At 31.9% G+C, this 27,231-nt stretch overlaps 2 protein-coding genes and 1 pseudogene across 3 annotated transcripts; 2 read left to right on the top strand and 1 right to left on the bottom strand.

Moving 5' to 3' along the window:
- The first annotated feature begins 125 nt into the window (after positions 1–125).
- On the top strand, positions 126–11,742 carry LOC120079734 (kinase superfamily with octicosapeptide/Phox/Bem1p domain-containing protein). Its single transcript, XM_039034083.2, has 11 exons — positions 126–495; positions 610–640; positions 3,096–5,654; positions 5,744–5,845; positions 5,994–6,146; positions 6,387–6,550; positions 6,692–6,839; positions 7,167–7,289; positions 7,386–7,473; positions 10,674–11,131; positions 11,265–11,742. The coding sequence occupies exons 3-10, from the start codon at positions 3,291–3,293 to the stop codon at positions 10,838–10,840; spliced, it is 3,309 nt and encodes a 1,102-aa protein (XP_038890011.1). The 5' UTR covers positions 126–495; positions 610–640; positions 3,096–3,290; the 3' UTR covers positions 10,841–11,131; positions 11,265–11,742.
- Positions 11,743–18,909: 7,167 nt separating this feature from the next.
- LOC120080338 (transcription factor MYB36-like) lies at positions 18,910–21,975 on the top strand. Its single transcript, XM_039034981.2, has 3 exons — positions 18,910–19,161; positions 20,004–20,133; positions 21,228–21,975. Exons 1-3 carry the CDS (start codon positions 19,026–19,028, stop codon positions 21,844–21,846), a joined length of 885 nt encoding a protein of 294 aa, XP_038890909.1. The 5' UTR covers positions 18,910–19,025; the 3' UTR covers positions 21,847–21,975.
- A 1,446-nt stretch (positions 21,976–23,421) lies between these two features.
- On the bottom strand, positions 23,422–25,880 carry LOC120079530 (uncharacterized; annotated as a pseudogene). Its single transcript, XR_016530042.1, has 2 exons — positions 25,852–25,880; positions 23,422–24,269 (listed from the first exon to the last, which is right to left on the bottom strand). The product of XR_016530042.1 is annotated as an uncharacterized LOC120079530 (transcript).
- Between the last annotated feature and the right edge of the window lie 1,351 nt (positions 25,881–27,231).

Here is a 27,231-nt window from a genome sequence, read left to right as displayed (position 1 = left end):
TTTCAAACTCTTTTTTTAGAAAGTTGTGGAACTTTCGATTTAATTTAAAATCGAGAATAAAATCAAAGATGACAAATCAAACATATGAGATATATAATATGCGTTAACGATTAAAAAAAAAAACCGAAAAGAGGGTTGAGAAACCCATCTCTTTTGAAAACAACAAAAATACTAGCCTTTCGATTAACACGAATCATCATAGATGAAAGGTAAGGTACAAAGGAGTTTCCCCTTTGGCCGATTTCCATTCCCTTTCCTTCTTCCCTCAGCCTTCGACAATCGCCACCGTCATCTCCGTTCTCCCATTCTTCCTCCTCTTGATCTTCTCATCTTTCTCATCTCAACGTTTGCTGCTTTTCTCCCTCACCGTCGATCTCCCTCCACTCCGTCGATCTCCTTCACGGTGTCTCTCTAATTCTACTTCATCTATCTCCTTCACGGCGTTCTCTCATCCACTCATTCCATTTCGAGTGCCAGTAAGTCCAAACTCCGAAGGTAAGTCTTCACTCTTTCGTCTCTCTCGTCTCCCTCACCTTCTTGCTCTGTTTTGTTTTGTTTTGTTTTTTTGTATTAATCTCAGATCTCTGATTTCTGATTTCTCGCGTTCAGGGCCTCAGGTTTAGCTATTCTTCAGTGTAAGGTATGTAAAATTGTAAATTCATTGTAAAAGAAGTTTATGTGTTGGTCGCTGTTTTACGTGTTTATGTGTTTTTCTCTCACACTCGAATGTTTTGTCATGTGTTGGTAGATAAATTTAAGTATTTAAAATTATGAAAAGAAAAAAGAAAACAATAACCCGGTAACCCAACCCAACCTAACCTGAATTTGTAGTTGTCCAAAGATTCAAACATACCATAAACTTGGAGTTGAGCTATACAATGTGATGCAATTGATAAGGTCTACGTAAATGTTAAATTCTCTATCTAAATTACCTTCTTTTGAAACCCAAATCCCAGTCTTGGTGCTTATTACAAATGTTTCAGGGAACTCTATGGCAATAGGAGCTACGCCTCCAATCCAAAAGTACAATTCAATGTTTAGGCTTAGTTTGATAACCGTGTGATTTTTAGGCTTGTTTGATAGCTATTGAATATACAACTTTATATATTTCTTAGATATTATGAAAGGAATACCAAAGGTATTATTTTTTCATGACGAGACACAATTTGAGTATTGAGGAGTATTGATAAATGTCCTCCTTGATCTTTTAATGTGTTAGTGTTAAGGATATAATATCTTACTTATCCACCATCTTACGATGGTAATGATATATATTGTCTACATTTATTATAAGTTATTATGGCCTTACTTTTGGTTTTACTGTTGGGAAAAACCCCACTTCTATCGTAGGAATAAACAAAAAAAAAAAGGGAGAAATTAAAAGAAAGTAATAAAAAATAGGAAACAGAAGAATTTATGTGGAAAACACCAAAACTGATGAAAAACCATGACTCACCAGAAAGAAGCCCATTATGTGAAAAAAATGTTACAATCACAAAAAGTTCTCTCCTCGATCCCAATTACAAAAACACTCTCTTAAAGCTTTTGGTACAAGTCATACCCTTTTCCCCATTCTCAAACTAGAGAATACAAAAAGTATAGAGACTGAAATTGGATATTTGAAAGTATAAGAACTAATATTGAACATTTAAAAATATGAGGACTAAAAGTGAACTAACCTCAAAGTATAGAGACTAAAATGATATTATAACAATTTTTTATCAAGCTTAATAAGATATGTGCATGTATATATTTGAATTTTTTATTTTTAGAATATATTCAAGTTGGTGGGAGAATATGGACTATTTTGTTCTTTTCACAATTTTAAATCTACAGGCATAAAACATGCGTATGCACACAAACACATCATTTGGGTGGATAGAAGAATTTCTTTCCACCCAACCACAATGACCATAAATATGAATACAATTTATAATGAATGATAAAGTAAAACTAAACCTAAATCATGTAGTCAAAAATAGAGAACCGGAAAGCTATATCTGAAAAGTTTAGGCAGTGGTTATTAAAATAAATTTAGAGCATATTTGGGAGTGATTTTGGAATGGTTAAAAGTACTTTTGTCATTTTTAAAATCATTATAAAATATGCTTTTAATTATTCAAAACCAGTTTTAATGATATGAAATTACATTTAATTAAATATTAAAATAATTTTGAGTGATTAAAGATGTGTTTTGAAGTGACTTTTGAACATGAAAAAGTGATTTTTAACAATTTCAAAATCACACCTAAACATGCACTTAAATTATCATTTAACTCTCATAGTTTCAATTTTCCTTTCTTTAAAAGTTTTATTGTATATTTTTTCTTTCTTTTTCTTTTTCTTTTTTTTTTTTTGAAAAGTTATCATATAGTTTTTATAGCATGGTTAGATCTCCCAAAGTTATGAAATATTTAGAATTTCCTAATGTGAACTGTTTTCATTAGTTGTGGCAGAGAGAAATTTAGGCAGATTTTTAGATTATAGTTTTATAAGCTGCATGGCAAAACCTACTCTTTTTTCTTGCACAATCTAAATTCTTTTTAATTTTCACCCAAAAATTCACTATACTTTCTATACTTTTACCAAGCTTAAATCCTAATAGATGGCGAATTGATATGACCAATAAAATAAATCTTTGATATATTTTATGCTAGAAAAACATAATTATAATTCATAGGTCAGCAATTGAGACATCTCACGCTACTTCGAAGAGGTTGTAAGTTGAATTGTCACCTTCATATTTGTGATGTAATGTTCTAAAAGGACGTATATCACCTTTGCATATTATATCAAACAAAACATATTGTTAGGTGTTGAAACCACCCGCATAACTCCACATTAGTGTGATATTGTCCACTTTGGTCGCTAGCTCTCATGATTTTGTTTTGAGAATTACCAAAAATGCATCACACTGATGGACATATTGTTACGCAATTCCCGCTTCTTTGTAAATTGGAGGATTTTAATGATCTTTTGATCTATTTTTAGAATATCTTATTATTATTATTATTATTTTGGGATGCTTTTAGGTTTTGTTTTTGATTGATTTGTTACTTTTTTTCTTCTTTAATCCTTTAAATTGATTTTTTCAGGATGTTCTTTTGATTCCTTATGATGTGCCAAATGGATTTGGGGAAACCGGAGAATTTGTTTCGCTAAAAACTGAGAAACTTGGGAGTTGCTTTCTGGATGGTTACACATTTTTGTGGTTTTGTTTTCGTGTGTGATTAAAAATTCAATGGGCAAAGCTAAGGACTGCAATTAGTGACATTCAAATATCTAAACAGATGGATAGCCCTTTGACTCGGAGCTCTACCCCTAATTCCTCACCTATCTCAAATCCTGGTTCAAATGATGAAATCCCGCGTGTTAAATTCCTGTGCAGCTTCTTGGGAAGTATAATGCCTCGCCCCCAAGATGGCAAGCTTCGGTATGTTGGGGGAGAGACGAGGATTGTGAGTGTTCAAAGGGATATTACATATGAGGAGTTGATGATTAAGATGAGGGAACTTTATGATGGGGCTGCAGTGTTGAAGTACCAGCAACCAGATGAGGATCCTGATGCTCTTGTGTCTGTTGTCAATGATGATGATGTGATTAACATGATGGAAGAGTATGATAAGGTGGGTTCTGGCGACGGGTTCACTAGGCTCAGGATATTCTTGTTTTCACATCCTGAACAAGATGGTTCTTTGCCCTTTGTGGATGGGGATGAGAGGGATACTGAGAGGCGATATGTAGATGCTCTTAATAATTCCAATGACATGAATGATTTTGTTAGACAACAACAGCAAAATTCCCCTGCAATTAGTGGCTTAGATGATATGCATGGGACTGAACATTTTTTGAATTCAATGAATATTGAAGGTAGTCTTCACACTCAGAGGAGTTGTGAGCCCTTGTCACAATATCACCTGCATCAGCTCACAATCCCTCATGTTGGGTCTGGTGGGCAACAACAATCTGCAACTCAAAGGTATGGTGAAATGGAAGCTCCATGGAGTCCTGCTTTCCTTTCACCCAGGCATCATGGTCCATATGATTCAAGACCGATGGGAGAATATCCATCTTCTCCATTTGCACGGTACCGTATGCCATTCCCAGATTTGCCAGATAAATATTTGGAAAGAATGCCTGAAGACTACGTCAGGCAGCAAATGAATCACCAACATATGTATGAACATCAACCACAATATAATGAGAATATTGTATGGCTGCCAAATGGAACAATTAGTGAAGAGTCAGGTTTCCCAGGTAATATATTACATGGACATGGTGTTCCAGATGGGAATAGTTCTTGTGAACATTGTCGGGCAAATTTTCATCGGTATCAAACACACATGGAGCAAGCTAATACATTAAATGGACTTCCGCTTGAATACTCTCAGAATAGGGAGGCCTTGATGCACAAGGCAGACACGAAGTTCCATCATGGTATTTTTCCAAATGAGCAGAATATTAATGATCATCGATCTGCTTATAATGAGACACCACCCCATGAGAAAGGATGGATTATGCAACACCATATGAGTGTGCGAGGGGATGACACGAGAACACATGTTTCTGGGGCTGGACGATTGAATGATCACTACATTGTGGATGGTTCTGGCTCAAATTTTCCACCTACACAAAGTAATATAACTGATGGCTACCATGCTTCCACGAATTTTCATGATGAGGTATTTCGTGATCAGGTTGTGCCTAGTGGGCAACATATGTGTGCCCCCCCTCCTGAAGATCGTGGTGTTGGTTATATACCTTATGGATATGGAGGAGAACCTCATTATCCTCCAATGGCACCAAGGCATATGCCTGGAAATGCCTCTTGGCGAAATGCTCAGAATCCATTGCACGTTGCCCCCCCTTATGAAGCATCTGTTTTCCTTCAACAAGGGAATGCGAGCATAAATCCAGGATATATCAAAGCCATGCAGGATGGTAGTCCACGAATTCATATCGGTATGGACCACCAAAATCCTTGGCATGAATCCTCACAAAAAAATTTGGGTGTTGAGGGAGCAACTGGTTTAGAGCATTTACCTGCACATGTTTTGAAGACTAACTCGGCCACGGGTGGCCATGACAATCAACACTTCACAAGTTTAGAACATATCCAACCACATCTAGATAAGATAAACCTTGTCGCTTCTCCTATGCCGAGGTCAGATTCATCTTCAGCATTTATTCATGAAAAAATGGTTGCACCTTTTCATCCTAGCCAAAATCCACAACCGAGGGCTGTTAGTGTGGTTAATGAAGCTATGATGATGGAAAGGAAAGTTGTGCATGGAGAAGGAAACGGACACATGATAAACGATATCGGGAAAGTTGATATCTCTGAAGGACACATTGTTTCTCATCCAGGGCAGAATAATACTGATGATACATGTTCTAAGGTTGCACCCCTTGAATCTTTAAATTCAACTTGCATGAACTCTGCAGTAGAAAATGGTGATGGTCTGAAACCTTCTGTAGAGACTCTTGAAAAGCCTAAACTATCTGTCAGCCGTCTGAGTTTCTTACCTGAGTTGATTGCATCTGTGAAAAGAGCCGCACTAGAAGTATCTGAAGAGGCAATGGTTGAAGAAACCGCTCAAAGGAAACCTGATTCAATGGGCAAAAAAGAGACGACAAATGAGCGACACTCCTCAGTTAGGACAAAGCAAATGAGCAATTTTCTGTCTTTTGACAATATTTCATTGTACTTGTTTATGTTTTTGTTGTTTCCTTTGCCATACAGAATGCCCATGGGGAACCTGAGTTGGAAACTGAGAGTGACAATCAAAGCTCCGGAATTGAGCCAACAAAAGCTGAAGAGGAAGCCATTTCAAGAGGATTACAAGTAAACTTACAATCATGCGTATTTTCTTTCACCTCATATATATCAATTTCTTGGAAGGCTCTTTGGCTATTGCTTGTGTTCATTATGACTTTGCTTATGCTTTTCAATCATGTGCTTTGATTCTTTATTCATTGTCATTGTTGTTCAGACAATTAAAAATGATGATCTGGAGGAGATTCGTGAACTAGGGTCTGGGACTTACGGTGCTGTTTATCATGGGAAATGGAGAGGTTCTGATGTTGCAATAAAGAGGATCAAAGCTAGCTGTTTTGCTGGACGGCCTTCGGAAAGGGAACGTTTGGTAGAATCTTGGTCTTAACGCTCTTCCTCCACTAGGCATTTGTGGTTCCATTGAATGAATGACTTGGTCCATGTCCTACTGTTTATGCTTGTTACTTGTTTGTGCTTCAACGTGTAGTTTGTGTAACCAAATATTGACCAGCTTTTTTATACCTCTTCCAGTATTTATTTGTTACTGAATCTGTTCATCGTTTTGGCGGAATACAACTAATTATTGATTTCTACTTCTTCCCTATAACAGATTGCAGATTTTTGGAAGGAAGCTTTGATATTAAGTTCTTTACACCATCCAAATGTTGTTTCCTTCTATGGTATTGTTCGCGATGGTCCTGATGGTTCCTTAGCAACCGTCACAGAATTCATGGTCAATGGATCATTGAAGCAGTTTTTGCACAAGAAGGACAGGTAAATTGTGGTGGGGTAGTTCTTATTTCATTTTCTTAAAGATCGTTTGCTCTTTTATTGAATATATTTCATGTTAAACTTTTCTCATTAGTGAGTCCTACTGGGATTTGTGATATGACATAAGTACTACATTTTTCATAGGACCATTGATCGTCGTAAGAGACTCATTATAGCTATGGATGCTGCATTTGGGATGGAATATTTGCATGGGAAGAATATTGTACATTTTGATTTGAAATGTGAAAACCTTTTAGTGAATATGAGGGACCCTCAGAGGCCTGTTTGCAAGGTATACCGAGCTCAATTTGTTTGTGAATATTTCTGTTTTGTAGCACCCTTTCTTCCTGATATTTCTGTTGGGACCTATAGGCTTGTTTAAATGCATTGTTGTTATTCTATTCTGTGTTTTTAACTTAGATGGTTAGCTTATCAAATTTATATTGTTTATGAAGCTAACGATTCAAAAAGTTTTTCTTTCAACTAAACAACTACAAATTTCCTCCCACCACAAAGTTAAAAAGATTAGGGGGAGATGGGGAACCGAAGGCAGGGAGTATTTTGTGTCTTGGGAAGGATCTGGATTCTAAGTTCACATGCTATGTGCATGATTTTTTAGATTGGCGATTTGGGATTGTCAAAGGTGAGACAACACACGTTAGTATCGGGAGGGGTTCGTGGAACTTTGCCCTGGATGGCACCGGAGCTTCTTAGTGGGAAAAGTAACATGGTGACAGAGAAGGTAGGGTCACTATTTTCTCAATCTTAACAATTTTGTTTTAGCTAGTTACATTCTTAAAACTTATCTGTAAACTGATCGGTTTTCATTGGAATACAGATTGATGTTTATTCATTTGGGATTGTTATGTGGGAACTACTCACAGGAGATGAACCATATTCAGATATGCATTGTGCTTCTATAATCGGTGAGCACTGAACTATGAGGGTAAAATTATGCTTTTTAGATAAGATATGGATTGTTTTTTATACTCGCTGGCAATTTGCAATGATTTCAAGAACTTTTTATTTAATAATGAAATCATATCTTAAGATTGTTGGTAAAACATATATGGTGGCTACTTCTTTATTTTTCATGTGGACAACATATATTAATTTTGAGAGGCAGAAAAAAAAAAGGCCTTCAAATTGTACAGCAACTATTTCCCAAAAGGTTTATGTTAATGTGAAAGGTATTCCCTTCTCTATTATTGATATTTAAAGGAAGAACAGCCCCTTGGGGGTTTCGATTGGAACGCTTTTGGGACTCTATTATTGAAAAATTCAAAGCTAAGCTTGGCAAATGGAAGCATACTCCTCCCTTAAAAGCTTTACTTAAGCTTGCAAACTATACCCTTAACAGCCTTCCAATTTAGAGCTTCTCGATTTTCAAGGCCTCAGTTATGGTGATCAAGCGAGTGTTTTTTTTTTGGAAGGGTGGCTCCTTTAGTTCAGGTGACACTTGGTTAAATGGAGCTGGACTTCTCTTCCCCTCCAGTATATGGGGGTTTGGGGGTTGGTTGCTTGCGGCAAAGGAACAATGCTTCACTATTGAAGTGGCTATGACGTTTCATCCATGAAAAAATTCTCTTTTGGAGAAGGGTGATTGATAGTATTTTACGGTTTTAACCCTCATGGTGGTTGGCCTTACCACCAAAGGGCGCCATCAAGGCTAGATCTTTCCCCACAAAAACACCTCAAATAATTGGTCAAGGGAAGAATTTGCAGCCTTCTGATGCCATAAGAAATCAATGGCGGAAGAGGCATCCCATCTACAACCTGAAATGGAGTAATGCCAATAAACGCATGAAATGTGGTATTATACCAATATTTCGCCCAACACAACCATTGGACCCACTGCTTAGGTTTTTTCCCACAAGAACACCTCAAATAATTATTGACACATTTACAACTTTCAATTGACATCGGTCTGAGAATGGTACATCGTGCTTTAGGGAGTTGTGTGCCTTGGTTTCAAAAAAGCTTTTTCCAAAAATAATTGAGGAAGACCTTGTCACGACCAGAAATTATGGAACCAGGAAAACCACAAAGTCAAACTACTTCCTTGCTCAAATGGTTCACGACTGCAAAAATGGTATTGTAGCCTTCGGATTGAGGCAACCTCTCAATAAAATCCATGGTAATATCATTCCAGATACGATCAGGAACAACAATGGGTTAAAGAAGACCCATTTGGGAACCATCTACGGTTTTATTACGTTGACAAATAACACACTCCTCCACAGAAGTATTAACAACTTTCATATCTTCACAATAAAGCTCCCTTGTTGATCGTCTATAGGTCCTAAGGAAGCTCAAATTCCCTTCACCAATTGACCATAGTACAAGTGCAAAATTGAGGGAACCAACTTGGACGATTTGACCTCCCTTTATACTTCAATCGTTCAGCGTGGTCCTATTGCCAAGAAAATTTAGACAACTCCTCACCCCACCCCCTTCAGACAACTCTTGGGATGATCTTGCACAGTTTTGGATCACGCTTCACTTCCTCTCACATCAGTCATGGCTGGAACACATTGATCTTAGGCTACATCACAAATAAATTAGCCAAATTGGCCTTAGGAGGTAAACAGGACAAGATATCAGCCTCACTCCGTACATTTTTTTTTTAATAATGAAAACTTTCGTTGAGGAAAAAAATGAAAGAAAGCATACAAGGGTGATGTTTTGAAAGCTTTTGGTTGGTCTCTAACAAGATTTACCTTTATCTTTGATATTTTGGCATCCCTTCTGGTGGGTCATCCTTTTGGTGGTACTAAACGGTTGATTTGGTTGGCCATTACTTGTGCCTTTTTTTGGAGACTCTGGTGTGAGCGCAATGGTCGTCCATTCAAGGACAATTTTTAATCTTTTGATAGAATTTTTGGTATAATTTTGTTTACCGCTTTTTATTGGTGCAAAGATAAGCACCCTTTTAATCATTTCATTTTATCTTATTTAGTCTCCAATTGGAATGTTTCTTGTAAATGCTTTTGGCTTATGAGGATTCCCCTATTTCTTTCATCAATGAAATTTTCTCATAAAAAAATGATTGGTATTGGAAACTTATCTGGGCAATGACATTATCCAATGCTCTATAGTCCACACAAAATCGCAACCTACCATTCTATTTCACCAGTAAAACCATGCTCGGAAAAGGATTTGTATAAGCTGAACGATCCCTTTTGTGAGCATTTCCTCTACCAATTGGTCATTTTTTGCCTTCTGAATCCGAGCATATTGATAAGGTCTGAAATTCCCTAGTTGAGTAGGGCAAAAAGATCAAATATGGTTTTGGCCCTAGTTTTGGACTTACTGTTCACTTTAATATTTGGACTTTTCAAAACGTCTCCTTGAATACATTGTTTCATGATCTTTTTAATTTTTAATTATAGTCTTCTATGTTTAGTTCCTACCAATCGAAAAAACCAGCTTTTATTATTGTTAAGTACTTGAGCACCTTGGAGAACCACATCCCAAAAGCCAGTTGTTGGGGTGGGAGAGCCAAGCCACTTAAGTACCACATTGGTCATCCCATTTCTAACCAGTATGGGACAAAGATAGCCAACACTACCTTGGTTCCTAACAATAGCCTATCTTTGGAAAGCCGACGTCCTGGCAGCTACTCCGGCGGTACTTCACTCGGTCACACCCGTTAGAACCTTCTGCCGGTTCCAGTCCGAAACATCAACAACTGACTCTGATACCATTTTATTAAGTACTTAAGCACCTTGGAGAACCACATCCCAAAAGCCAGCTATTTGGGTGGGAGAACCAAGCCACTTAAGTACCACCACATTGGTCATTCTAACCAATGTGGGACAAAGGCAGCCCCTACTACCTTGATTCCCAATAGAAAAGTGAGTATCAAAGCGGAGCCAACAAAAAGAACTTTTGAGACAGCCTAACAAAATTGTGCCCATAATTCTTTATGCACTCTACTGGCAAAATTTAGCACAATTTTAAAAATGTTTCATCAAAGTCAAATGGCAACAATTTGACATATTATCAAATGCACACTCAAACTTGGAAAAAATGAAAATCCAAAATTATCAAACAAATGAAAGGCTAATACTTATAGTCGGCCAAAGATCTTGTTCTACTGAATCTTCTCATTTCTTATTTTCAGGAGGAATTGTGAATAATTGTTTACGCCCTGAAATCCCGTCATGGTGCGACCCAGAATGGAAGGCATTAATGTCAAGCTGTTGGGACTCAGACCCCGCTAAGAGGCCATCATTTTCAGAAATCTCTCAGAAGCTAAGGAATATGGCAGCTGCAATGAATGTGAAATAGTTGTTAATCGTCAATACAACCCATCCACTATTCCATTCATAAGATAAGCCAAGAATTGGCAAAAGACACTTCAAAAAAAAAAATATGAAGCATAGTTTTTGCAACTTTTAAGGCCGCCTGCTGGTTCGTAAAGTGTAAGAAGGCTATTAGATGTGATGTCATTCTCTTGTGGAATCCTTTTCTCTAGCATATTACCTATAGAGTATGGTTATTATATGTGCTCTATAGAGACTATATCGCTGGGAGACTACAAGTACAGTTATGAAGGAGATCCATGTAGTCAATGGGAATGTACGCCTTCTCTTTCTCTTCTTTTTTATACCGCAAATATCCGAGCTTGTTTAATTTTCTCATACTTGCTGTTTCTACTTCCTTGGAGGGTTATGCGAGTTTCTCTAACATTTTCCCTGATTCCATTGCTCAGGATTTCACTTGGGTTCTGCCATTGGAAGCGTACGCTGTACGGTAATGATACAATACATATATATATGTTGGTTCTGCTATAATTTGCTGGAAGACCTGTTTTGCTAAAAATTTTCTGACTTCTGTACTGGGAGTACATGTGTAAATAGGAGAAGGGGGGGGTGCAAATTGGGAAGGTACACATCATCTTGGGGAAGGGAAAGATACTGCTGGAACAAGCCTAACAATGTACTTCCATATCTGAGATGAAACTGATTTAAATTTATTATACATATAAGTTTTCAGAAGAAAAGATGTTGGTTTGGGTGAGTTTGGTAGGGCCTCATTAGATTTGTTTGATTCAAAAGAGACTGATATTTCAAATGCTTGGTTGACTTTGTTATTTCCTTCTATTTCTTATAGTATGTACGTTTGCATAAAGGACAATGATATGCATTTAAATTCTCCAATGATTAACATCATCAACGTTTTCTTTTCAATGATTTGACTCAACATAATACCTAATATGTGCTCACGGTCTACCATCAAAGTCAATTTGTTTTGGCCCGATTGTCTTTCTACGCATATGTAAGATTGCTCGCCGAGTATTATCAAATATTGAATTAGAGTTGGTTTGATAATATTTTGTTCTTTTGGTGTTTGGACTCAATTTTGAGAAAACTTTTACTAAAGTGAGCATAGCTCAATAGTAATTGACATTGATATTTATTTCATTTTTTGATGGTGGAGGTTCAAATTTTTACACTCCACTCGTGTACCAAAAGAAACTACCCTAATTTTCTTGTGTTGTCAAAAAGGCTAAACTGGAAGGAAACAAGAACACAAACAAATGGGGGTGGGTGTGAAGGGTAAAGTTATGGGTTTGGTAGAAGGTAAAGGAAATTTGAAAAAGAAAAAAGAAAAAAAGAGGATTGTGAATGGATAATGACTTGAGGGAAGGGAAAATAGACATGTGAGCTCATTAACTCAGTGAGACTGAATTTGCAATTTGTTCAAAAGTAAAAAGCACATGGACATCACTGCAACCACATGTTATATAAGAACAAGGATGACAGTTTTAATGTGCTTTTTTTGAAGAGTAATTTTTTCTTTTACAGTAGGTAGAGTGGAGATGGTAACTCACTTCAAATAAATAGTATAAATTTTATGTTAGTTGAACTATGTTCTTCGATAAAATTTATCAAATTGAACTTTAATTTGTTATGGATGACACTTTTAGTTGGGTTTTCAATATATATATATTTTTTTAAATTATAGCGTGTGAACGGCATTTTTATAATTTAATTAGATGGTATTTTTGGTAGACATCGGCCCTTTTAGCTGTGTTGGGTGGCGAAATTGGGTTTGAATATTTTGGTCTTTGACTTTGAGTAGTCTTTTACATGTTTTATTTTTTGGTTAGGTTTACATATTTTTGTGGAGTTAAATTTTGGTATTTATGTGCATTGACTTCGTGTTCTTTGTTGGTTAAGTTTTTTTTTTTTTTTTTTTTTTTTTTTTTTTTTTTTTTTTTTTTTTTTTTTTTTTTTTGTATTCTGGTGGGGTTATTGGGCTTTCTATAACATGGTTGTGAGAAGAGGGTAATTTTGTCACTTCCTCTTAAGTTGCAAGAATTAAATTTGATGAAATCAAAAGTTTCATTTAGATTTTCAAAAAAAAATAATTAATATTGATTTAGTGAATTAACTATGGTGTAAAAGTGAAAAAGAAAATTACCCTGTATAAATGAAGAAAGGAATTGTAATTATATATATACATACGCATATCTATTAACAAAAGATGTTAAAAGAAGCATCATTACACAAACGAAGTGTTGACCTTACTTAAACATACTTCAATGTTCAAGGACTAAAAATATAATATTCAAAACTTAGGGATGATTGAAGCAAATATTATCATTTATTTTCTAATCCACCTTAATTCTTTCCCAAACTCATCATCCAACCATGCCTAAACTTGAATAAACCTTTGTGATTCAACATGTTATTCTTTACTAGGTTGTGGTATATAATGATTGAAACAAACAATTGAATTTTAAGAGTAGGTAAGTCGGTCTCAACTTTGGGATAACATTCTTGTCTTAGAAGCTCTTTAGTCTACTAAATTCAAAGCTTTTAGCTAATTACGACATATATTTTCCATCATTCTCACCACCGAATTGTCTCATGATCCTCTTTTATATATGTTTCTCACATACACTTCAATAAAGTACCCTCGATCCTTAAAAAAATAGACCAAACTAATCCAAAATTTAAAATTTTAGGTTAAGAAAATCACTTTTAGTCCCTAAACTTTTATAAGATTAACAATTTAGTTTCTGAACTTTCATTTGTAACGATTTAGTCCATATATTTTTAATTATGTAACAGTTTAGTCGTTATACTTTAAAATTTGTAACGATTTAATTTTTATGGTAAAAATTAGTGTTAAGATTTAATGAGATTTCTTGCATAAGTAAACTGATAAACTAATTAGAGACTCAATATTTTCATAAAATACAAAGTCTACATCATAAAATAATAAAACTGGCATCTAATATTTAATGAATTTTTTATGTTAGAGACCACTTTGTTACATACTAAAATTCAGGGACTAAAATGTTAATAAAATTGAAAGTACATGGACTAAATCATTATAAACCAAAGTTTATGGACTAAATTGTTAGTTTCATGAAAGTTTGGGGACAAAAAGTGTTGTTTAAATATGAAAAAAGTTTCATTAATCACATTGGAAGAAAGACAAAATAAACATTTAGTTTGGAACTCAAATAATCAAAGGTGAAGTTAGTAATACAAAACTATGCTACATTGTTTCATATTTATCAATCATTATATAAGCTTAACTTTAATATAAGAAGGTCAGTCAACATTTTAATAAGAAATGAATAGTAATAATTAATCACATTTGGTTTAGTTGTTAATGGGCAATGCTTATCTTTACCAGCTAACACTATTTGAAGAATTTTGCAATGTCAATGCTTTGATTCTTTGGTTAAGAGCAATGACAAACACAATGAGAGTTTTCAAAATTTTTTGATCTTGAGAATCCCAATAAATTAATTATTGAGATTATTTTTTATGGGATTTGAGTGTTTTCTTTTTGGCTTTTAATTGGGGATAATCTACTTTAATTATGTTGGAATTAATTAATTAGTATTAGAAAGCTAGCCTTTTGCTTTGTTTTTTCTTCTAATATTAGGGTTAGTAAAAGTCAGAATTAAAGGTCAATGAGGGACCTTTTTTCCTTGGTTTGGTTTTTGGTTTCTAAGCTTGATTTGCGGGGGTAATTAAGATAAATTTAATTAATTATATGTAGTGTAACCGATGCTTAAAATATCATTGTCCATGGAAATATCGAGATTTTAATTTTACAAAACATTCATAGAAATATCGATAAAACTTTGATTTTAATGGATATTTTGGAAAAAATTATATAAACAAAAAATTCAAAACATATATTTTTCTCTAGAGAACAAGTTAAAATATCTTATTTATATTATATTTACATTAGTGATATTTTGTTACTTAATTATTATGTTTTGTGGATTTTTCTATAATATAATGAAAATATCAATTTGCCCTTCATATTAATATCGACACCGAACCTATAGAAATGTGAAAATATCGATAGACATATCAACATTTCAACGAAAATTTAATACTATGAGTGTAACGATAGATAATAATACACACTAAAGAGAACAAATAAGGTTGAATAATAAAATTTTATCCCAAAAATGAAAGAGGATAAATAAAGTGAAAATCTTTTAGGAAAAAAAAAGTTTAGATTTAAATACTAACACTTGTGATCTTGGTTTATTTTGGTCCTATTTTCAACTTTTGCCCATTTTGGATTCTAAAGTTTTAAAAATAACTATTTTGGTCTATTCACCTATAATGTTTATTTTTATTATTCAGTTTTTATCATTATTTTTAAAAACTTAAAAAATTAGTTTTTATTTTTAGAATTGGATTAGGAATTCAAATGTTTTGGATGAAATATGATAAATTTATAGTAAAAAAAAAACCGAAGGGAGCAACAAAAAAAAAAAAAAAAAGCAAATAAATTAACTAAAATTGATACCTTAATTAATTAATGACTACTTTTGACTTTGTCAATTATTTTTTTTTTAATAATTTTTAGAGTACCGAATAATTGAGTTGAAGATAATTGAATATACTAATTCGTTTTCTTAAAATGGAAAACCATGTTTAAATAATATAAATTTCTTGGTTAAAAAAATAATATAAAGTTCTATACTTATATCCGAAATGTCAAATTTTGACTACCAAAAGATTGTGAGGTGTTTTAGGTAAACTGCAAGTCTTGGATTAGCCACACTTCAGCATTTTTCGATTTTCCATTCGAGCATAATTCAATGGATAAAGATACTAATTATTATTCCACGATCGATTGTTCGATCCACTAATTATCATAATTCTTTGGTTATAAATATTGCTTACGATTAATTTAGACCTTATTATTATATCCCCATTTAAGGTAAAAAATTCTAATTCACACCTTCACATGTTGTTGAACTAAAAAATAAAGAGCTTCAACACCATCCATCGTTTCTTTTTTCTAAATTGTGGTTTGATTTTGTAAGAATGGGTTGGAAAAAGGAGAATGGTTTGTTTGAACTTATTCTATTTTAATCTCTAAACTTTTAAAATATTAATTTTTCATCCTTAAACTTTTAAATTTTTTATATTTATGGATCCCTAAATTTTTCAACATGGATCTCTAGATTTTTCAACCGTATATATTATTATTTAAGCCTTTGAACTTTTAAAAATAATCATTTTAGTTCTTTAACTTTATTTTGTTTTTAACACAAAGTAATGCCGTAGTTTTGAATATGTGTGTACTAGCGGATGTCACATATAGGTTAGAACAAGCATTTGACAAGTGAATATTAGATAAAATAATAATATAAGAATTATCAAAATTAAATTATTGTTTCTTTTTTAAGAAAAAAAATTCAAGAAACTAAAATAAACATTTTGAAAGTTTAGGGACCAAAACGATATTTAGGATATATTTGGATTAATTTTTCAAATGTTTAATTTTGAAAAGTCTTATTGGAAGATTTTGAAGTGTTTGACAACCACTAAAAATAGCTTTTAGAAGATCGAGTTTAAATAAAAAGGATTTTTTTGAAAAATATTTATTTTTTTCTAGTCAATCCAAACTTGTCCATAAACTATTAAAATAGGGGATTTTTAAAAATAGAAAAGTAAAGGAAATAATAGTAAAATTTAATATTCTTTTGATAGAGGCTGATAAAAGTCTATCCGTATCTATCAATGATAGAAACTGATAAAAGTTCATCATTGATACTATATGATAGACACTGATTAGAAGTCTATCAATGTCTATCCGTATTTTTTTTTCCATATTTTTGTAAATAGTTTGACATTTTTTTTATCCGTAAAAAGTTTTCATTAAAATACTTAAAATGTTTTAATTTCTTAAGTATCTAATAATACTTGAAAAAGTATATGGAAAGCCAGATCAAAATTCATATAGAGTCAAGGGTTTATGGTTGGCAATGGAACATTATAGGGATAATAGAGACAATAGAGAAGAGATTGATACCCCTTCAATTAAATTGAAATAATTTGGGCAATAATTCCAATCCCAATAAATTAATTATTATAAACCCCAAAAAGCAATTTAATTTAATATATTAAAATAAATTGAGAAAAACTTTGTGTTGTACTTTGTCTAGTTGCATGCATTTTAAGACAAACCAATGAACTAATCCAAAAACCTAAGAGATAAGAAAGAATTTAGACGATAAAGTCTAGTCTTTTTTATTTCTATTATGAAACATTCTTTTAATTCATGGTTTGAAATCAGCACAAAATTGAACGAATGACAATTAATATTAATAAAAAAAATTATGTATACTATTTTTCTAAAATATTTAACTTTGTTTAATGAAAAATTTTAACAGATAAAAATGAAATGTCAAATTATTTATAGAAATAGTAAATAAAATATTGATAAATATTGATAGAATTTAAATTTGTTATCCATTGATATCCTACTACTAACTTTTACTTGATTTGTGAGTTTGTTGGTTTTGTTCTGATCTAATCTTCGGATTGGTTTTGGGTTTTGTTATCCCGTCTTTGCTTAGGCTTTGTGCTTTGATGCCTTGATCTCGAACTGTGGGATCCCCTTATTATTGTATAATAATATCATCTATTCTAAAAAAAAAAAAAATGTTTGTATCACATTTTTTTAAGTACCGGAAAAACATCTGCTTATTTAATACTTATATACATATTGTACACTCTCAATTAATTTTTTTGGAATAAATTTACTTCAATTATGTTTCTAGACTTTTGAGAAGTTTGATTCCTTTTAAATTTTAAAATTTATTTTAAAAATAATTGAATTTGAAAATAAACAAAAAATATATCTTTTAAGTTAAAAACAAAAGAGGTAATGATTGATATATGTAAAAATTAAAACCATAAAATATATCATTAAAATTATTTACACAATCAATTTTTACCCGTCAATTGTCACATGATGAATCATGACATAAATAATGATATACATTTCTTACAAAATTTTCACCTTAACAATCATATCAATTTTCACACTATATCAATTCTAAGGATATTTTTTAGAACAAACTTCCAAGTTAAAAAGAATGAATTTAAAGATAAATTTCAGATTTGTTTCAAAAGGTTATTAAATCCAAAAATGACTTTTAAATTAATTTAATTTTTCTATTTCTTAGTTTTTTTTTTCAAAAAATCATTATTAATTTTTTCAAAAGTACTTTTGGAAAAATTAATTTCATTTTAAAAACATATGTTTACGAATCATTCTTAAAATGTATTTGGGATTGATTTCAGAAGAGATGGAAGTGAAAATACTCTAAACCATTTTTTGTGTTTAATAATTAAAATCACTTTTTTAAAAATTACTTTCATTTCACACCTTTTTTAAATGAGTCTCTAGCTACTATCCTTCATATCCTCCTACCTACAAGCCGATGTACTTTTTAATAAAATTGTATTTTCTCAATTTTATTCTTAAATTTAAGATTGATTTTGTATATCTATTTTTTTAAACTAATTAAATATATTTTCTAATTTTCGAATGTATTATTTTTTCAAATTATCTCAAATTTATTTTTTCAAAAAAACAAGATATGTAACAATTAATTAATCTAGAATAAACAAAATATATCGTTTTAAACAATTATTTAAAACTCATAAATACTAAAAAAAAAGGTGATTATATATAAAACACAATAATTTTTTTATTTATTTATCAAATACCGTAACCAACTTACTCAAGTATAAAGCTGAAATTTATCGAACACTTGTATGTTTCACATTAAAATTGATTTTACTAAAAGCACAATTACACAATTATTTCAATAGTTACAACAATTTCAAACGAAATCTAAACATACTATTAATTAGAAAAATAGACATTTTCGTAAATATTAGTGGATCTCATATTAATGACAGTAGATCTCACTCTATTATTAAAAGAGTGTGACACATAATAAGTGGAGATAATATAAAAAAATTGTTCATACTATCGTAGTATAAGAAATTTTCTCTTATCAGAGTCCAAGTCTTCGATGATTAACCCTATTCCACTCTCTCTCTCTCACAAGTTTCAAAGCTAATATATAAATTTAAAGGGACTTCCCCCAAAACTGTCAACTCTCACTTCTAAAGAACATTTTAGTTGAGCTTGTAGAGAGAGAGAGAGAGAGAGAGAAATAATGGGGAGAGCTCCATGTTGTGACAAAGAGAAAGTGAAGAAAGGGCCATGGTCACCTGAAGAAGATGAGAAGCTCAAAGCTTATATTCAACTCCATGGAACTGCTGGCAATTGGATTGCTCTTCCCCAAAAAATAGGTTCTGAACTTAATATTTATATTTCTTCTCTCTCTCTTTTCTGGCCTTGTTCTGGTCTTTTATTTTTTATTTTCCATGATTAATGATGTATTTGGTTTAATTTTTCGAGTGTTTAATTTTGAAAACAAAATAGCTTTTGAAAACTTTTTAAATGTATTTTAAATAGTTTTTAATTAAAAAATTTAAATAAGAGTGACTTTTTTTAAAAACGTTTTTTTTTTCTCTCTAGATAATTCAGATCTTAGGCTTGTAAACATTCTTTCTATCTCTATGTTTTTTTATTTCTTCATTTTGAAAACTAAAAAAATTGTTAAATAATAATAATAATAATAATTAAAACGTGTTTTTGTTTTTGGAATTGGTTAAAAATTCAAGTTTTTTACCTACGGAAGATGAAAAACATTAGTAACAAATCAAGAGAAAATTATAAACATAATTTTCAAAAACCCCTAATTTTGATTATTTGTCTTATAAGTTCTTGACAAGTTCAAAATTTTTAAAAATTAATTGATATTATTACATATATAAATTTGAAATTTTAAGTTCTAATTTGGTAACCATTTTGTTTATGAAAATTAAATCTATGGATACTACTTCCACCTCCTTGTTATCTACTTTTCACCAATGGTTTAAAAAAACAAGCCAAAATTTGAGAAGTAAAAAAAAATTGTTTTTGTTTTTGGAATATGGCTAAGAATTCAATCATTATACTTAATAAAAAGATAAATCATTATACGAATAGATGAAATAGACTTAATTTTCTAAAATTTAAAATAAAAAATAAAATGAATATCAAATGGGATATAAATTTTGAATAAAGAGAAATTAGATTTGAATTATAGGGCTGAAGAGATGTGGGAAGAGCTGTAGGCTTAGATGGTTGAATTATTTAAGGCCAAATATCAAACATGGAGGATTCTCTGAAGAAGAAGACAAGATCATTTGTGGCCTTTTCATTAGCATTGGCAGCAGGCAATTCCTTGTCCTTTCTCTTTGTTTCTCATTATCTCTTTAAATTCCTTTTTTTCCCACCATAAACTAATTTCAAATTTTTTATACTGTGTCATTCAATTTGTTTGATAGACAGTAAGTTTATGCCCATTTGATACCCTTTTTGGTGTTTAGTTTTTTAAAATTATTTTTGTAAATATTATTTTTACCGAATATGCACTTATAAAAGTAATTATTACTTTTGGATTTTAATTGATGTAACCCCAAAGAATTTTAGGATTAGAAATTGATATTTTATCTAATATTTACAAATATTTTCAAAATCTTCCAGTTCCAAACAACTAAAAAAAGGGGTATTTATTCTTTTTTTTTAAAAAAAAAAATTGCATAAAAATTCAAATATTTTTAAGAACGATAAAAATCAATATAAGAAACCGGGACAAACTAAGCAAAGTTTTAAAAATAAAAAATCAAGAACCGTTTGATAATCATTTGATTTTTGAAATTTATACTTAGTTTTTAACCAACAGTAGTCTTTAGTTTGCTCAAATTAACATTTGATTGTTTTTTCTATATTCATTTTTTTTTTTTTGAGTTTTCAAAACTTTACTTTTGATTTTGAAAACATTCTAAAAAGTAGAAAATAAGGAAATTTATAAGTGAAAGTAGTAGCTTATAAGATAATTAGTTCAATCAACATGTTGTGTACAACGTTTTCCTTCCATTAACAGTCTTAAAGTTCAAAGTTTGACCAATTAGATTCAACTATCAATATTCATGATTTAAAATTTCAATTTAACTTAATTAAAAAAAAAAAAAAAAACTCTATATATTAAAGTTAGATAACCAAAGGTGTTGCATTTATTTTAATTAAACAAGCTCCTAACATTAGCTCCCTAAGTTAACTATCAATATTCATGATTTAAATGTTTATTATCATGTGAGATAAATAATTAACAATTTTCTTCATACACCTCAATAACACGACTTCCAAACAAAATTCTACTCTTTCAAGCACAGCTTTATGGATAAATACGTTCATTATTATTTCAAAAATTAATAGTTCGATCTCTTATTCTTGATTGTTGAACTAAGAAATGAACATACATTTTCAGGTGGTCTATAATTGCAGCTCAGTTACCGGGAAGAACAGATAACGACATAAAAAACTACTGGAATACAAGACTGAAGAAGAAACTCCTCGGAGCTCCCAAACAATACTTATCTAACATCAACAAGTTATCATCCCACAGCGATTCCAGAGATAGTACTACACAACCATTGACAAACTCTGCCATTGAAAGGCTTCAGCTTCAAATGCAGCTTCAAGCCCTTCAAAGCCCTTTTTCTTTCAGCAACATCTCGACACTCTGGCCTCCGATGTCCGTCGAGGAAGTTAAGGTAACCCGAACTGGCCAACTACCCGATAACAGTGGTTGCTGCAGTCTGGCCACCCCTCTGCTAGAAGGTTGTGCTGTGAATTGCACATCGATGGCTACAGGGAAGAGTCCGGTTGGTTCGAGCTCGATGGAGTTTCGAGGGGAGGAAGATGGAGGAGATAGAGAGGTCGAGGGTGTTAAGGAAATGGATGATTCGAAGGAGAGTTTGTATTGGTGGGACAATGATATTGATGCAAAATCTGGGGCAGCTACGAAACTGTGGGAAGCTGCTTCAGTTGATCTTCAATTCGAAGGGATTTTTAAGGATTTCGAACAGCTTGGTTACAGTATTTAGGGGATCGGTTCATGTTTGTAATTATTGTTCTAAAATATGATGAGAGAAAGAGAGAGGTTAATGAGTTTTGTAAATTGTGATAATAATGGTGCTGTAATGCATGTGTATTTTGTAAGCTTTCTTGCACAAGTTTCTGATTGAGACGCCAAAAATACAACCGTAGTCCATGGAAAAATGGTCAAAAATAACACCATAAACTAATAGACTTTTTGAACTAATTTTTCTTAGTGTATCTTGGAGAGATTGGTTAGTTGAAAAATTCACTTTTCTAGCTTTATCAATTGTTTTGGCCTCTTTTGGCTGTTCTGGAGACATCTCTTAAATTCTATTATTTTTTTTTTTCAAAATATTAGATAATCAATCTCAATCTTATATCAAATTTTATATATTTTCAAATTACATTTTGAATTTTAAATTTTGAAAAAAATTAAATTTTACAAAAAAGAGAATTAGGTAAGATATGAAAAATATAGAAAATCTCGAATGGATTCATCTAAGATTTTATAGATTTTCCACATTTTACCTTTTCTTTGAAAAATTTAATCTTTCCAAAAAAATTTAAAAATATGAAATTTAAGATCACATAATATTTTGAAAAAATTATTCGAATCTCGATTTTATCCCTTCGAGATATATCGAAAAAACCTAAAAGAACCAAAACAATCAAACTTATATATTTTTTTTAAAATCGATCTCACTCGAAATGGACAGAAAAAATATTTAAACAAATTTTTAAAAAATGTACTAATTTTGTAGAGTAAAAATTTAGTTATTTCTGATAATTTCCTAGTCTAAATTTCTAAAGAAAAGTTATGAACTATACTCACTTCGATATATCTTGTTATTAAATATATTAAAAATTTATAGAGTTCATATTTTACTCTATTTTAATCTTTTATACTTTTCTCTCTGTTCTATAAAACTAAAAGTAAAAAAACCAGTAAACCAAGTTAACTAACCAATAAACAAAGGAATAGTGGACTAAATTTAGAACTCAAAATACCAAATATTACAAGTATCATAGCTTCTAGATAGTTACATTGCAATCGTTTTCATCAAGTTAATAGGACCAAATGCAAAGGATCTCAAGTTTAATTCAGTAAGAAACTCTGTTTCAAGAAGATTCATAAAATATCTCCAGAGATAAAATATCTTCAAACAACTGTGAAAAATCTTATGGTATGTTCGTTTTAACTTGTTGACAATTATGAAAATAATTCATCTAGGCCTATTTGATAACCCACTATTGAATTCTTAACTAAATTCAAAAAAAAAAAAAAAATATATATATATATATTTTAATTTTAGTACTCAAATTTTAGCTTGGTTTTAAAGTACGGATAAAAAGTGATAACAAATGAAAAACTTTAAAAATAAAACTGTATCCATATACAATCCAAATGGTTATAAAAAAATAGAACTCTATTCAATCCAAACATACTCTTCTTCATTGAGCTATGATAATTGCCTTAAATTAAAACTGAAAATCTGGTAATAATGATATGCAAGCATAGATTATCAACATGACCAACAAACTATGTAGTAAACAGAGGGAGAGATGAAAAAGCCAACATATTTCAAATCAGCTCTCTAAACCTAGTAGAGCTATATTCATTCATTCTTCTTTTTGGAATTCAGCTCTCTAAACCTATTAGAGCATTTACAAGACACCCAAAACGACAAAAGGCTCTCTCTTACATCTATCCAGAGGGAAATACCAAAGTTCAGCCATCAGCAAACAGCATATTAACACAACGGAAGTCTGCACAAAAAAACCAACCCAAGTTCCAGAAACTAAATTCCAAGCAAGAGAGCCGAGCAGCATACTTACCCCACCCCCCTTCATTTGAGATATCTGTTGCTTCCCTTACTACCAGATCCGCTGCCACCCCTGCCACCACCTTTACCACCGAAATCAACTCGACGGAACCTCTCTTGACACTGATACTCAGTATATCCACTTTTGTCTCCAACCCTGTAAGTGGAAGTGGTTTTGAACTCGTCCTTCGCACCAATTCTTCCAGTTGATCGTTCTTTGAATGTTTCACCACGGGAAGCAACTGCCTTTGTTGAGGTGGTCGTATAGGTTCCAGTTTGCCTATTACGATCGTGAGTCCTCCAACTTTGTTCATAGCTGCTCAGCTGGTTTTTGTTCTCTACACAAGGAGAAACAACCTCCATATATCCAATTGTTGCCTGAACTTCATGTCCTTGAGATTGATTGTATGAATGGTCGCCCGAATTCATAGTCATAACTCTGGTAGCCACCACTGTATTGATCAAGCTGCTTTGACATTGCTGTGCTTTTCTACCACAACCAAAAGTCAGGATCGATGACATATCCAAAGTTCGAATTCCATTCTCGATATTGTATGAAATTGCTCAAGGAGAAATCAAGTAAGCCAACCTCATTTTTAATCATCCTACTCAAATTAACCATAAATTTAAAAGAGAGAATAAAAAAGCTTCAAGCAAATGTGACCAAGTGGAATTGAACTCATGAGCATGAGAATTAATGGCACGTCAAAAGTTTATATTAACGTGTTACACTAAGTTCTGAAATCAAGAAAGACAACACAATCAAGAGCTGAGTGAACAAGAACAAGGATATAAGTGATTCAGCTGCGTACAGTCTGCATCCACAGTGCAACTAGATCAACCCCTCCATTATTAAGAAAAAGCTATAATACAATTCAATTGAAGATCAATTCTACTGATGTAAGTCCTCTTCTCTCTGTTACATCCATTACATAACTATTTTACCCAGCTAAGACACCAGCTCACCAGAAAATAACAGACTAGTTGCTTCATCAAAAGATAAATCATTGTTGGTTATACATTTGTCTTCACTCGGTTCTAATGACCATAGTCTGTATCCCTTTACTCCTTTTGTTTATTCTTACGAAGATTGCACTTTCTAGCTCTCAGGTTAATCTTCTTTCTTGTATGCTTTCGATCAAGCTTAAATATCCGATTAAATTTATTTTTTGAAATGAGCCTTTTATACACCTAGACCGTCCATCCAACTTCGTCAAAGGTACCAAGTAAGACCAAAATTTTCTCTACAAATATGCCAAAGGTTATAGCCCAAATCTAAAAATCTCCGCATTCCTAGTTTGGTATCACTCCATACTTTATTGCGGATTTCATAAGAACTCCTTGCAAATACAGCAGTGTAATAGCTTGATTTTTTCAATTTATTTTCCAGCCTAAGTTAAGCTAATTCTAAACAGTATATACATTCAAATTATTACGATTCCTTTGCATGAATCCATTAGAAAGTAAGAATTCCACGTTCGGCGTAGATTTAAACTTCTCTAACCTGGTTATCCACCTGTCACAACACAAAGCTTATAATATAATTTCCCTTTTCATGATCTGTTGATGCTAAAGAAAGCTTCACAAATCTTCCAAAACCTTGACAACTTTATCTTGTCCAAGAATCCATACTCTTACCACGCTAGCGAGTCTCTTCCCATTTTTACACCTAGACCAACTACTTTCACAATACATCACTTCTCTCTTCAACTACGATACACTCAGTTCATGAAATCAACAAACGTCGAAAATACAAGTACGAACAAGGATTTAAGGAACAGTCCTATAACATACAATATCCAATATTTAGAAGCAGAAGCTACTTAAAAGTCCATTGGAAACTATATTACTACAACCCATGCAAGCATAGTCTAACAATGTGTTGCATCTTTCATTGTATATTGAATTTCCAGCAACAAGAAACCACCGTTATCGAAGAAAACGGCTGATTCAAGGTCATGAATGTAGATATATTTAACATTTCGTTTCATTATGAAAGCAAGCTCAACGGAAGAACAAAAGAACAAAACAAGAACACGAAAATCAATGAAACAAGTAGAAAAATAAAGGAAAATGAAATCAGAATCTCACTTTAGCCGACAAGAAAGCAAGTTGGGAATAATATTCTTTTACATGGAAAGTAAATAAAACGCAATAATGAAGATGAGAAGCGGTGGGGTTTCTAACCTTTTGGCTGCTTCTTGAAAATCGGAGGGTTAGGGCTTTGGGATGAGGGACGATGTAGGATTTATATAGCCTGATCCATGTGATCGCCTGCTTCCGGTTCTAGTACATCCGGGTTCCAATTTGTGAGTCGGTGGGCTCGGATGGATGGTGAGGAAAATCACAACCGTTGATTTTCATTATAGTGAAAATGATTTTCGGCGGTTGAGATCCCGTTATTTTTTGTATAATCTCCGGATATTCTAGATCAATATTCAAAACCCAAAGTTCCTCCATTCACTTCGATCCCTAAATAAATCAAGGATTAAAATAATATATTCCAGAGATATATCGATAATTAATAATTAAGTTATTTTTACTTTCAAACTAAGTTGTTACAAGTATTTTTGTTCATATTAACTATATGTTCGTTATGTTTTTTAAAAAACTTATTTTTATTTAAATACATTTTATAAAAACTTATTAAAATACACTTAAAAACTATTTTGAATGATTGCTAAATACTCCAATTTCTTCTAAAATAATTTATATTTTAAATTATTAAGATTTATCTAACCATTAATGTATCATTAAATTACAATTGAGATTAATCTTAACCATTTGTTAAATATTTGTTAAAAAAAATAGTAAATATTAAAAAAAAAAACAAATTGTTAAATATTCTTTGAGAGCTTTTTTTAACCAATAAATCGTCGAGAATTAATTAGAAAGACGGAATGCAAAATGGGTTAGGGCTTTTTCTTGAGAATTTTGAATTTTTCCTTATGAAATTCATAATTCTTTGATGATTCTTGGATATATTATTAATAGAAATTGATAGAAATGAACTGACAATTCATATTCTTGTTTGCAAATTTTACTTGGCTACTTTGCACAATGGTAGATAAAGTTGCACAAATTAAGTTTTCTTGTCAAGAATAAAAAAAATTTCTGACTTCTGGCATGAAAAATCTAATTTAGATTCATCCAAAAAATCGTTCTATTAGTCTAGGCTTTCCAGCTTAAAGAATGTCACAACAAAGAAATGGAATTATGGAATTTTCATAATCTTTTTGAATTTAATGAAAGAATCGACCCTAATGCACTTATTTCCCAAGAACTTTTACATAGAGAATTTCAAATTTAATCTTGTGCTCAATTTTGTTTGTCTCATATTCATCAAATCTTGCATGTTTCTTTCTTTTAATTTCTTTACAAACTAACAAATCCCCTCTTTATCCAAGGAATTCTTAAATTGAGATAATTAGTCATTAGGTTCCCTGAGGTTCAACCCCGAACTTGTCAGTTATGCTACTACTAAGTATAAAAGTAGGTTTGGTAAATTACAAATTTTTATTTGCTTAGTTTAGGGGTTTAAGAGCAACATTAAATTCCACCTAACAA

This window comes from Benincasa hispida, chromosome 6 (genome assembly GCF_027475165.1).
Source record: "Benincasa hispida cultivar pf3 chromosome 6, pf3_genome.v1.1, whole genome shotgun sequence".
Lineage (NCBI taxonomy): Eukaryota > Viridiplantae > Streptophyta > Magnoliopsida > Cucurbitales > Cucurbitaceae > Benincasa > Benincasa hispida.
The sequence above is the reverse complement of the archived record's forward strand: the minus strand, read 5'-3'. Positions and strand labels throughout refer to the sequence as shown.

Bases quoted from the DNA above. Each gene is read 5' to 3' on its own strand.
- LOC120080338 (XM_039034981.2), top strand. From the start codon at position 19,026: ATGGGGAGAGCTCCATGTTGTGACAAAGAGAAAGTGAAGAAAGGGCCA. The intron at 19,162-20,003 runs GTTCTGAACTTA...TTTGAATTATAG, and splicing joins TGCTCTTCCCCAAAAAATAG to GGCTGAAGAGATGTGGGAAG. The intron at 20,134-21,227 runs GCAATTCCTTGT...ATACATTTTCAG, and splicing joins TTCATTAGCATTGGCAGCAG to GTGGTCTATAATTGCAGCTC.
- LOC120079734 (XM_039034083.2), top strand. From the start codon at position 3,291: ATGGATAGCCCTTTGACTCGGAGCTCTACCCCTAATTCCTCACCTATC. The intron at 6,551-6,691 runs GTAAATTGTGGT...CATTTTTCATAG, and splicing joins TTTTTGCACAAGAAGGACAG to GACCATTGATCGTCGTAAGA. The intron at 7,474-10,673 runs GTGAGCACTGAA...TCTTATTTTCAG, and splicing joins GCATTGTGCTTCTATAATCG to GAGGAATTGTGAATAATTGT.